The 13,332-nt window shown below is 40.2% G+C and overlaps 1 protein-coding gene across 1 annotated transcript in view; it reads right to left on the reverse strand.

The window, feature by feature from the left end:
* Window positions 1–471: 471 nt before the first annotated feature.
* LOC123237715 (exonuclease 3'-5' domain-containing protein 2-like) overlaps window positions 472–13,332 on the reverse strand; it is a 102,570-nt gene continuing 89,709 nt past the window's right edge. Inside the window, exons 10-11 of the mRNA XM_044664810.1 lie at window positions 1,077–1,153; window positions 472–636 (exon numbers count right to left, since the gene is read on the reverse strand). Of these exons, the coding sequence (XP_044520745.1) occupies window positions 586–636; window positions 1,077–1,153 (128 nt within the window). The 3' untranslated portion in view covers window positions 472–585. The remainder of the gene's footprint in view (window positions 637–1,076; window positions 1,154–13,332) is intronic.

Here is a 13,332-nt window from a genome sequence, read left to right on the forward strand (position 1 = left end):
ATTGTTCAATTTGTTTATATTTATCTCTGCCTGAGAGAGTTAAATCATAGTTTTACTGTTGATTTCCTCCAGTGACTTATTTAACTTTTCCTTTAAGAATTTAGATGCTTTTAAAAAATCTCTCCAAGCTGAGCAACAACAGCAGCAACAGGAGGCCTGCACGTGCCTGACAACTTCCAGTTCCCCAACATCCCTTATCCATTCCCCTTCCCAACTCCTCAGGGAGAACAGGAGGCTCCTCCACACTCCCTCCTACCCCACCCCCACCAGCAATAGCCCCACAATGACGTTTGCCTGCTTACTAGAGGGTACCACCACACCTCTCCCATTTGGTCTCCTGCCACCATAGTGAGGGGGTGGCTCGCTCACTCTCTCCCAACCAAGGTGCAGTAGCCCAAGGTAGGGTCCTCTCCCAACACCAACTTCTTGGGAGAGAGGGAGAACAAGCCAGCTGATTGCTCCTCCCCCTCTCCCTAGGGCTGTCTCTAGTGCCCCGAGGTCATGGGGGAAGGGGAGAGGGAGTAAGGAAGAGGAGGAAGAAGCAGAGGACCAGGCCCAGGCCCTGTGGCCCCAGCACCTGCATCCTCACTTTCCCCCATAGGACATGTCTGCTTCATTTGCATCACTGAAGAGCATCTGTAGAACAGGAAAGAAAAGATGGGTGTGAAAACATGGACTCAGAGTTCCCCTTCCCACAGCCAGGAGATGCTTGGAAAGTTAAATATGCTTCGTAATGATGGACATTACTGGGATAGACTTCTTCGTGTCTAGGACAAAATCTTTCAGGCTCATGAGGTGGTACAAGCAGCTTTTTGCTGTGGTTTCTTTGGTACCAAACTTGTTGGCCAAGCAGAGGATGACAGCAAGAGACAGTCACTAGATTTTTCCCTCTCTTTTGGAGTGCTTATACAGAAAATATTATTGACGTCCTGGCAGCAGCCAACTAGATGCAGATTTTAGTGTTGCCAGCACTGCTCAGAGTTCATGAAATCAAGCATTTTGTGGAATACACACAACAACCAACAAGAAAAGGGACTAGAGGCTGGGCAAGAAAGCAGTTCTAACTGCCATTTTACCTCTCGAGATGGCAGTCCTTCTCCAGTGTCTTCAAAATGCAGTGTGGTAGAAAGGACTGTTTCTGTCTGCTGAGAGTCTGGAGAAAGAAAAGCAACCTAATTATGTCTCTTGAAAGTCCCCTTAAGTGTAGCGCACAGACAAGTTTTCTCCTAGTGCTAAATTCTTCAGCTTCCTAGTCAGATCCTAGAAATCAACCCACTGACTCTTCATGATCTTTTCCCTGTGTTAGGGTTCAAATGGGTGGCCACCAGAGGAACACACGAGAGAATGCAATCAAAACAGGAGAAAGCTTTATTGCCAGTGCACTGGAGGGAGTTCTGTAAGAGAATTCCCCCAGTGCTGCGTCTACAGAGGGGAATATATACGTTTCAAGGGCTGGGATATAGCTAGGGTCTGATAATAGCTAGACAATGGGAGTATAGAGGTTTCCAGGTGCCATAGGATGTAATTCTTAATGTTTAAGGCTGCTCTGTCTAGGGAGGAGTGGTGCCCTGTTCAAGGCTGCTCTGTCTAGGGAGGAGTGGTGTCCCCGGAACTATGAATTCCAGATAACCACCCTGCTGAGCAGAGCATGACGCTATCAAAACCCCCCTGTTTAACAGGGTATGATGCTGTCAAGCTGTTAGCTATGAGTCTCAGCTTTTTGGCTACAACATTCCCCCCTTTTCATTTTGCTCACTGAGGAATCCTCCTCAGGGCCACGCCCTCACTGGGATCTGGGTCAGTAACAAGGGGTTGATATTGTAGTTGCATGACCATGAGCTGGACCATATTTATCCGGTCGTGAACAAACCAGACAACTGGTTAAGAATGCAGAGGCCAAGTGTTAGTAACAGGAGGATAATCAAAAAGGGATACAACAATATCTGAAGCCTCTCTACTACTAAGGGACCATTTCCAAGGTTGATGGGGGTTATGGAGAGGACTGTGGGGTAATCGGTATCCCCTACAGGGCCAAAGAATAAGTCCAACATTCCCTACTTTTCCTTTTGATCCTAAGGAATCATCCTCAGGTGGCCCCTTAAAGATTAGTGTCAACACACATTGTATCAAGGGTGGGGGTTATCTGGTAATACTGACACAGGACCATAAGCTGAATGGTGTTAATTCGTTCCTTTACAAAAGCTGCTAGTTGGTTAAGAATAAGGGGAAGGGTACATAGTGGAAGCAAAAGGGATTTTCTGGTCTAGTTTGCCTGAAAAAAAAACTTTTTCACTATGGGGGTACAATGTTCTATGCTGTCTCTGGGGTACAATGTCCCACAAGGTCCCATGCCGTCTCCCCTCCCCTCCTTCAAATCTTTAAGGGAAGAGGGCCAATGGTTTCAATCTTCTGTAGCTTCTTCAAGCTGAGAAGGGGCGTAGAATCTCTGAGAGGGGGGAACAGGAGGAGGAGCTGTGGGCACAGGTTCTTCAGGGGCATCTCTGCATCGAATGCCAGGGTCCTGAAGGCTTAGAGACCAGAGACCGTTTCCCCAGACTGACAGACAGGTCACAAGGGGGAGCATCCTAGAACCTAGGACTGGAGCAAAAACTAGAACACCAATAAAAGTAAAATCTCCCTTTTCTGGTCTGAATTTTTCTCTTTTTCACTCCCTTGGGAAGAAAGAGGAAAAATCAGTTCTTTAGGATCCATGGTTAAAAAGAAATATTTGCAGTGAGAAAACTCATTAAAACAGTTGCAGTACACTGTCCCTTTTACTGAGGGTACTCAGGTACAGTGATCAGCCATCTGATTGGCTGAGCTAACTTCCTTGTCCCCTAACTTTCCCAGTGCTTTACACTCTGATTGATCTAACCTGTCTCTCTTTTTGGTTGTGATTTCTAACAAATGCTTCTTGCAGCACCTAAACAAATTGCTATCTGTTTCTAGTGGGGGTTGAAAGTGAGCTGTTCTTAGGCTGGCTGTGTTTCTTAAGGAAAGAACTTTGACCTTTCAAATCCCCTCCTATTCAGATGTTAAGTCTGATGCCTGAGCAGCACAGTTTCTCGAATAAGGGAAGGTTAGAAATGTAGATAGGGGAAGGGGAATTGCAGAATGTTTGCAGTTTTTCTCTGAATTCACCTTGAAGCCTTGGAAACCAGCAAGCACCAGGTTGACTCGCCCTGGCTCTTGATAAGGACTGAAATAATACCAAAGACACAGACCCAGCCAGTACTGATGAATTAGGGGACCTCTGAACTGGAGCTGGGTATTTGGGGCTGGGTAACCAGAACCTGGGATGATGTAACTGTTTCCTTGCTGGTATTAGACCCTTCCACAACCGAAAAAAGCCAGGGTGGAGGATCCAAGACTAAAACCTGCCAGGTTAAAATGTACGGCATTTGGTCTGGGTGTCCCTCCTGACCCCGGAGCAAAACCTGACCCTGAACTGCAGAAATAATAGACTCTTGCCATGTCCCACAATGGGGTCATCCAACCCCAAACATAGGCCATTCCGAATTACAAAAGGTCTGCAACTTCCCCTTTTTTACTGATAAACCTAAGGCATGCGCATGGGTTCTGAAATCTGAATAATGACTTAGGACCAAGTCCAGGGGGGTTGATTGACTCTGGCCCATCTTTGACCAATCAAAAAGACACAAAAGAAGGACTACACAAAAGACAGACAAACAAAACGAAAAACAGAAAAGTCTCTTTGTGGATCCAAACAAAGTTTGAATCGGGGATGGAGCCCACTCATGCTCCACCCCGCTCTCCCTGGCTTCCTTCCAAAAAGACCCAGTGCCCCGCTTCTGCCCATGAGCGTCTGTCTGGAACTTTTCCGGGATTAGCTCCACCAGGGATTTGAACCCTGGATTTCCGGAACTGTTTCCCCCAGGGAATCAAACCCTGACCTTCCCTCCCCCTCTCACCGGAGGAGCTGCTCAAGGGGACTCCAACCCCTTAAAGTTACGTATCCCCTATCCCCGTATTCCCCCCTGGATCCCCGTATTCCCCCCTGGATCCCCGTCTCCAAGGTTTCCAACGACTTCCTTCCCTCCCTTTTATCCGACTCGCTTCCCGGTTTTCCCGATCTGGCTCCTCTTGGAGGTCAGAAAATGCGGCATAAACTGGTCCCGATCAGAAACTGGTGGAAATTCGGACACAAAGCCACGGGGAAGGGGGGTCCCCCTTGCCCCAGAACAGGGCGGGCCTCAGCTTGGCGTAGGAAGTCTCCTATAAACCAGGAGAATGAATCATCCATTTAGCCATATGCCTATCAAGAGTCTTCAGTTTCCCCATCAAATATACACGTCACACATCATTCACACACCATTCACTGCTCACCTCTGGAAGTCGCCACAAAACCTAGGAGAGAGCTTTCTCTGTCTCAGTGGTCCCCAGGGGGTAGAACACCATCCCGGGATGAGCCCCCATACATTAGGGTTCAAATGGGTGGCCACCAGAGGAACACACAAGACAATGCAATCAAAGCAGGAAAAAGCTTTATTGCCAGTGCACTGGGGGGAGTTCTGTAAGAGAATTCCCCCAGTGCTGCGTCTACAGAGGGAAATATATACATTTCAAGGGCTGGGGTATAGCTAGGGTCTGATAATAGCTAGACAATGGGAGTATAGAGGTTTCCAGGTGCCTTAGGATGTAATTCTTATTGTTAAAGGCTGCTCTTTCTAGGGAGGAGTGATGCCCTGTTCAAGGCTGCTCTGTCTAGGGAGGAGTGGTGTCCCCGGAACTATGAATTCCAGATAACCGCCCTGCTGAGCAGAGCATGACGCTATCAAAACCCCCCTTCTTAACAGGGTATGATGCTGTCAAGCTGTTAGTTATGAATCTCAGCTTTTTGACTATGACACCTGGACAGAAAGAAGTCCATTTGGAACTGATCAAAGGCTTCAGTCAGAGAAGGCAAACCAGGAGGCCCTTCTGAGACAGCTAGAAGAAAGACTGATGATATGACATGTGAGAGTACAAAGGCTAATTAGCATCTGGTTACTGAAGAAGATGGACGGGTCAAAGTGGGAAAGTTCAGTGATGAAGAAGTTCAAGAGGAAGTGTGCTAGCCTGCCAGTGCATCTCAGAGTTCCCTGAGTGATCAAGCAGACAGTGCCAGAAGTGAGCACGTTCAGGAGGATCTTCTCATCAGTCCCTAGCCTTCTTTTGTATTTTTGCATTATAATACTGTAGTTGTTGACAATAGCCTTCATTGGCACATACTATTGGGGATTTGTGGGATTTTCTTATTGACCAGCATGCTATAAGTTGTATTTGTTACTAATGTGATATTTTAAAAGAAAGTACAAATGAGTAGCTTCCAATGGAATAGTAGTAGAGAGTAGAAAGGAAGTAACATTGAGGTTCAAGCATGACTGAAAAAAATCCAGTAAATCTTTTTTTTTTTTTTTAAACCCTTACCTTCTGTCTTGGAGCCAATATTGGCTCCAAGGCAGAAGAGTGGTAAGGGTAGGCAATGGGGGTCAAGTGACTTGCCCAGGGTCACACAGCTGAGAAGTGTCTGAGGCTAGATTTGAAACTAGGACCTCCCATCTCTAGGCCTGACTCTCATTCCATTAAGCTACCCAGCTGCCCTCTCCAGTAAGTCTTTAATGGGACTTAAAAACAAAATCTTCCTTATGGACCACTGATGTAGATTTCTGAAGTTTTTTTCAATGTTTTGTCCAGTTAGCCTCATTTTTCAGATGAGGAAGTAGGAAGTGGTTTGCCCAAAGTTACACAATTATTAAGTTACTTAAATAAGTATTTTAACCCAGAGTATGTATGTGTCATGTACTGTTGTAGAAGTTGTAGAGAATACAAAGGTAGTGTAAGACACAAGAAATGCCAGAAAGCTCTGATTAATTACCAAGTCAATGAAATAGATTATGGATAATGAGAGTAAAACAGGTTGGCCAGAGCAGAGTTCCTTTGAGGGAGTAGTGTAGAATGAGACTGAAAAGAAAGCTTAGGACTAGATTACAGAGGACTTGGGAATTTTGGACTTTTTCCTAAAATAGTGGAGATCTTAATTATTTCTGCCCTATCCATCCTCCTCTTTTTTTTTTCTTTTCAAGCAGAATAACATGTGAGAATAATTTGGCATCATAGTTAAGAGCCAATTCAAAAGACCAAAGTCTATCTGTAAGATGGTAAAAGCCCTGAATTGGAGTGGGAGTAGTATAATTAGAAAGGACAAGATGTATACATAATAGCTATTTATGAAAGATTTCCTAGGACTTGGTGATAGTAATTACATAAAAATGATAGCTAGTCAGAGAGGGCTTAGAGAAGAGAAGGCCAAAAAAAAAAAAAAAAAAAAAAGTGAACCTTAGAGAATCACTCACATTTAAGAAGTGACAGAAAACTCAGCAAAAAAGATAAAAAAACAATGAACCAGAAAAACTGAAGGAGAATTAGAATACTATATTGCAATAGATACAATGGGTGACAAGTTTGAAAGAGAAAGTTGTTGGTCAACAGTATTTAAAATAATAAAAGAGAATTCAAGGGGGAAAAGATCTCTCTTTTCAGAAGATGACTAATACAGAAATTTGTTTTATATGACATTTGCAATGGGTTTTGTATTTATTGCCTTCTCTGTGAGTGGGGGACAAATACAACAGAGAGAAAATCTGGAACTGAAAATAAGAATTCTTTTAAAATAGCAAATAGTTCATCATCTATGCTATCTTTTAGCAAAATGTTTTCCTGTTCATCTCTTTTAATTAGGCACTTTTTGCTTTTCATTTACCTGAAATCATGATTGCTTCCCCTACTTTTTTTACTTCAAATGAAGCCTAATAGATTTTGCTTCATTCCCTTATTTTAACTCTACTTGTATTGTGGAGATAAAAATTAATATTCAATACTAAATATTATATTTTACAAAGTTTTATTAATAATTAACTACCCAAAAAAAAAACTAGAGGGAAAAGGTGCTAAACTCACCCAGCCCACTCCCAGGAGCAAAAGAGGAAGAGGGAGGAGTTACAGTCAACCATAAAACAATAACGTGGAGGCGTAGCAGAGATTAAAGGGAATTTGGGGAAAACTAAGGGACTTAATGGGGGATGAAGTCCCAGGTTCAAAATCTACATAAAGATTTTGAAAAATATACATACATACCCCCTCCCCTGATCCTTTGGGAGACCAATCTCCCCAAAACATAATCAACTTATAAATTGTAATAATTTGTGGATAAAAGGGAAAAAAGAACAAAATCAATGATTGTTACATTAACAAAAAGCCAATTTGGGGGGCAGTCCCCTTTGGCATAAAAGTATACATTCAAAACAAATGCTTTCAACTGTAGGAAATATAAGTAAGGGTAATGGAGATACCAAGGATATTAAAATAAAACTAGGTGATTGTGGGTACTGTTAAGATTAAAAATGATAAAGAACAATCTTTATCATTTTTAATCTTTACAGTACACACACTGGGGTTTATGAGACTAGACCTGGACATGGGGATCAGAACAGCCAAGCTGCACCTAACTGAAAAAGGGACAGTTGACCAACTGTCACCCTGGGCCAGAGGCTTTGAATCCAATAGACAAGGTAACAGGATATAACTGGTTTAATTATGAACAACTAAAAGGTGGGATAGGAATGTCTACTCTAAAACCTTAAATCTAATGACAAAACCCACAGGGGAAAGAAAGGACTTATTTCTATACTAACTTAGTGATCTAAACTGACAGGGCCCAAGGAGCTGTAAATGGAGTCTCTCGGTGACTGCCTCAGACCTGAAACCTGCCAGGCTTGAGTACAGCTAAGGGCTTTGTGGCTTTGGGATTCTCACTACAATCCACTGATGATCTCTGGATGTCAAGAGCCATGGTGGTCTCAGGTACCAAGTTGAGAAAGTGTGCTCAAGACTCTGTCCACCAGATAGATCCCAAACTCCTTCTCTTCTCTTGGTACAGCACTGAAGATCTTGACTCTTGCTAGATGCCACCACCACACAAGATCCCAGAGGAAAATTAGGATGCAGGGTCCTTTACTCTGAGGTCTCCCAGGGCTAACCACAGTTTTAGCTAACCACTAATGGAGTCCCACTCAGAGCACAAGTCACTTCTTCCTGCTCCCTCATTCCATCCCGGAATTCCCAGCTCCAACTCCTTCCTGCTATGTACACCTTAATTCTTAATCAATAACTAATCTAATCTTCCTCACAACACAACCACCCCCCCCCCCCATAGTTCAAATTCACATCCCAAAGTTCAATTCTGGATCTTCTTGATGCAGTGTGTTGCCGGAAGCCATCAAGGCTATGAGGTTAGCACGGCTACTCACAAGCTCTGACAATCCAGCACGGCAGGTTGTCGGGAGGGTGGAGATTCCACACTCAGTTTACCCTATATGATTCTTTTTACAGTGACATTCACTTGCATTGAAATTATTGCAATCAATATTCTTATCTAACTGAGAGGAGACACAGAAAAACAATACAGGTTCATGGCAAGAACAATTACAGCCAAAGACTACCCACTATCCAAAAATAAACCCCTGTACAACCCCCTAGAGTATAGAAATTTCCCCTAGAATCAGCCCAGCAGAAAACCAGCAGTTAGTGAGTTAATGCAAGTTTCTAAAGTTCCCAGCAAGAAAATACCTGGCCTGAGTTTGTTCCCAAACTCCTACAGACCATGGAAACAGTGAAACACAAGGAAATTAAGGCAATGACAAATTAGCACAGAATCACCCTACCAGAACTGTATTCTTAGTGATCCTATAACAGAAAAAACACCATGGGAACAAAACACTGGACCAGACTGATATTATTGTATCTTATTGGATATAATCAACTACCATAACTATCTCCTTGATTGATGATGGGAATGAATAGTATAACATAACTATATACATAATATAATTAGTTAAAATATAATTAACTATTATGCTTAGCTAGGAACTGATGTACTTGTACCTTACGCATGGCTGAAAAGAATAAGTTCAAACTAAGCTAGCCCATAATGAATAATTTTTGACAAGCTTGCTTCTTTGTTTAACCACAGTAAGATATTTGGTAAATGTCAATGATGTTTCAAAAGTTAATATGTGATTTTGAATGTATGGGGAAAAAAAACCTGTATGAGATCATAAAGAAAAGAGGGTATAAAAATTAAAATGAGCAGATGGCAGATCAGATCAGCCACTGCAAACCTACTGGGTCTCTGGCTCTTCTCACTCCATTTTCGCTCAATTGTCCCGCCCCCAAGGGGAAGTGGACTGCTGGTAACCCCCCAGCAGCATGTGGTCTCTGCAGGCATCTTTATGGCACCTTCTCCAAACAGGTTTGTTGTCTTGATTCTGGGAGGTAGCAAGTTCCTTATCCTAAAATTACTCAAATTCAAATCAAAGTTCACAACAATAACAAAGTCCCCCCTGAGGGGGATAATAACAAACAGGGATCATTCAGGGATACATGGCTGAGTTATAAGGTATACAAATCAATTGCAAAAGAAATAAAAAACATCAATAAATAAATAAAAAGAGAAAAAAAATAACTTGTGGATGAAATATAAAATATCAAAGTCTTATGTCTAAAAAAATCTAAGTAAAGGAAAAATAAAACTATAACAGGTCCTTGAATCAGGGCCCAATTAAAGTGATTTAAGTAATTATGCACTTACCCAATCAGTAGCCAGGACTACAGAAAGTTTGCCACACTAATAAAAGAAAAGGGACTAGATTATAGGAGCCAAAATGGTAGCCAGGATGAGGTGCTTGGATAGAATGTGGTTCAGAAGAAGTCCTGCGTCTTAACATATGTTAAGCGCTGCAACCTCGAACCCCAAACAAGTTCAAGTCCTCTTGTCTTGGCTCAAAATTATGCAGGTTAGCTTTGTGATTCTTTGGCACTGTGCAATGGCTCTTTTTATATCTTCTTCTGGAATCAGACAGAATTATTAAGCAAAGTCCCATAATTATTTTTAAACAATCAATGGCATTATTCTATATTTAATTTAAATTAAAAGCTTTGGGGTATGCATTAATATTAGAACAAATGTATTTTAAACTTATATTACTGCAAAAAAATTTAAAAAGATTAATATTGATAATGTGTTCAAGTACAAAAATGAGAGAAAAAAGAAACTCAAAACTCTATTGCACATACAAGGGGGAAAAAAAAGAACGTTTTAAAAATCAAAAATATATAGCTTAGAATCAGTGAAATGTTTCTCACCCAAAAAATGAGATCCAATTTCCTTTTTTAAACTTGGCCATGGGGGCAGCTGGGTAGCTCAGTGGATTGAGAGCCAGGCCTAGAGACAAGAGGTCCTAGGTTCAAATCCGGCCTCAGACACTTCCCAGCTGTGTGACCCTGGGCAAGTCACTTGACCCCCATTGCCTACCCTTACCACTCTTCTACCTATAAGTCAATACACAGAAGTTAAGGGTTTAAAATTAAAAAAATAAATAAATAAAACTTGGCCATGAACTACTGCAAATGGAAATTATCTTTACAGAATAATAGATTTATAAAGATAATAATATAATAGATAAGGTACATTCAAATAAAGTACCAAATTCTCAAATTTCACAATAGCACAGTTATTGACAAGAGCAAACAAACCCATTATTATATAGGATTCACATGAATTTATAGATAGCCACTTGTTGTGTGATGTTTTAAAAATCTATACTTGTCACAAATTCTACAGGTATAACAAATCTTTCAACCTTGGCAATTGCTGATGAAAACCTTTTTGGGTCTAAAACATCACCAGGAATTTTAGATCCTTCTGGTGGGAAAGTAAATTAAACTAAAAAGTTAAAATATCATGCATGAAGGATCTCTTTTTGGCTCCCTGCTTTATATATGAAAACCTATCATCCATTCAGAATGTATCTAAAGTCATTTCTAAAGACCCCTTATAAAATTACAATTTAAATTCTTAAGTCATTATATTCTCCAAGGATGTATAAGCAGCATGTGACTTCGATAGTTAAGATGACAAATCCAGGATACATAAAACTTATGGGCTTTTTACAACTTTTAAAAAAATTTTGTTCATGGGTTTTTTACAATGATAAGTAAAAAAAAGTTCAGTAAAATCATAGGGAAAGAAACAGTACAGATGAAGAGTCATATAACAGAATAGACAGTAATTAGATTAATGCAGATAAACTTAAAAAAATTAAACCTTAAAGAAATCAGCAAATACAATAATAAAAGGAAATAACAAGCTCTCAATCTAATCAGACTCCCTCTAAGACCTCTGATGATGACAAAATTCCAAGTATCGTGCATTATCTCCCTATATAAGAAAGTAAACAATTGATGATTTCTCATTCATGTTTACCTTTTTATACTTCTTTGAAGTTCTGTGAATTACTTTTAAAATTTCTATTCTTCTCTGGTCTTTTCATCAGAAATATTTGAAAGTAGTCTATTTGATTAAAAATCCATAGGATTATACTTAGCTTTTCTGGGTAACTTTTGCATTCTAGATTATTGCATTCCAATTCTCCATTCTCTTACAGTGGTGGTTACTATGGGCCTATAGTATTTTTCTTTTGGCTGCTTATGATATTTTTTCCATGACCTCAGAGTTCTGGATTTGGGCTATAAATATAAATTCCTGGGAGTTTTCATTTGGGAATTTCTTTCAAGAGATGCCCAGTGGATTCTTTCCATTTCTACTTTGCCCTCTGGATCTAGGATAGCTAGACAGATTTCTTTTTACAATTTATTTAAATATGCTGTGTAGGCTCTTTGTTGTGGTGGTTTTCAAGTATTCCAATAATTTTTTTTTTAATTCTTACCTTCCATCTTAGAATAAATACATGGTATTGGTTCCAAGGCAGAAGAGTGGTAAGGGCTAGGCAATGGGGGTTAAGTGACGTGCCCAGGGTCACACAGCTGGGAAGTATCTGAGGCCAGATTTAAACCAAGGACCTCCCATTTCTAGGCTTGGCTCTTAATCCACTGAGCCATTCTCCCCCCAATAATTCTTAAATTCTCTCTCTTAAATCTATTCTCCAGGTCAGTTGTTTTTCCTATGTTATATTTCACGTTTTCTTCTTTTCTGTTTCTGTCTTTCTTAACTTCCTTTGTTATTTTTTAATGTCTCATTAGCTACCAATTTTAATTTTCAAGGAATTATTTTCTTCAGTAAAATTTTGTACCTATTTTTACCAAGCTGTTAATTGTTTTTATATTTTTATTGTATAACTCATTTCTTTTCCCAATTTTTCTATCAGGGGTTATCATTTTTTAAACCTTTTTAAAAAGTTTTATCTTCATTTTACAAATTTATTTATTTATTTTATTATTAATTATTTAATAAATTTACATATAAGTTGTCCAAATTTATGATTCATGTTGTGTCCTCCCTCCCTTTTTCCCTTGCCCCTCCCGGAGTTGACAAGCAGTTCTATCTGGGTTATACATGTATTGTCACTCAAAGCATTTCCATATTATTCATTTTTTTAAAGTCAATAATCTTATAAAATAAAAACCCCAATCATGTACCCAAATAAACAAGTGATAAATCATGTTTTCATCTGCATTTCTACTCAAACAGTTCTTTCTTGAGAGGTGGACAGCATTTTTTTTCATAAGTCCCGCAGAATTGTCCTGGATCGTTATATTGCTATTACTAGCAAAGTCCCATCACATTTGATTGTCCCTCAATATTTCAATTGCTATGTATAATGGTCTCCTTGTTCTGCATATTTCACTTTGTATCAGTTCACAAAGGTCTTTCCAGGTCTTTCTGAAATCATGGTGTTTACCATTCCTTACAGCACAATAAAACTATTCCATTATCATCATATATCACAATTTGTTCAGTCATTCCCCAGTTGAGGGACATTCCTTCAGTTTCCAATTCTTTGCCATTACAAAAAGCACAGCTGTAAATATTTTGTACAAATATGCCCTTTCCCTTTTTTTTAACTCTTTGGGATACAGACTTAGTATTGTTATAACTGGATCAAAAGGTATGCATTCTTTTTTTTTTTTTTTTTTTTTTAATTTTAAACCCTTAACTTCTGTGTATTGACTTATAGGTGGAAGATTGGCAAGGGTAGGCAATGGGGGCCAAGTGACTTGCCCAGGGTCACACAGCTGGGAAGTGTCTGAGGCCGGATTTGAACCTAGGACCTCTTGTCTCTAGGCCTGGCTCTCAATCCACTGAGCTACCCAGCTGCCCCCATGGTATGCATTCTTTTATAGAACTTTGGGCATAGTTCCACTGCCATCCAGAATGGTCAAATCAATTCACAACTCTGCCAACAATGCATTAGTGTCCCAATTTTTGCACATTCCCTCCAACATTTATTACTCTCCTTTATTGTAATATTCGCC

This window comes from Gracilinanus agilis, chromosome 2, assembly GCF_016433145.1.
Source record: "Gracilinanus agilis isolate LMUSP501 chromosome 2, AgileGrace, whole genome shotgun sequence".
In the NCBI taxonomy this organism is placed as follows: domain Eukaryota; kingdom Metazoa; phylum Chordata; class Mammalia; order Didelphimorphia; family Didelphidae; genus Gracilinanus; species Gracilinanus agilis.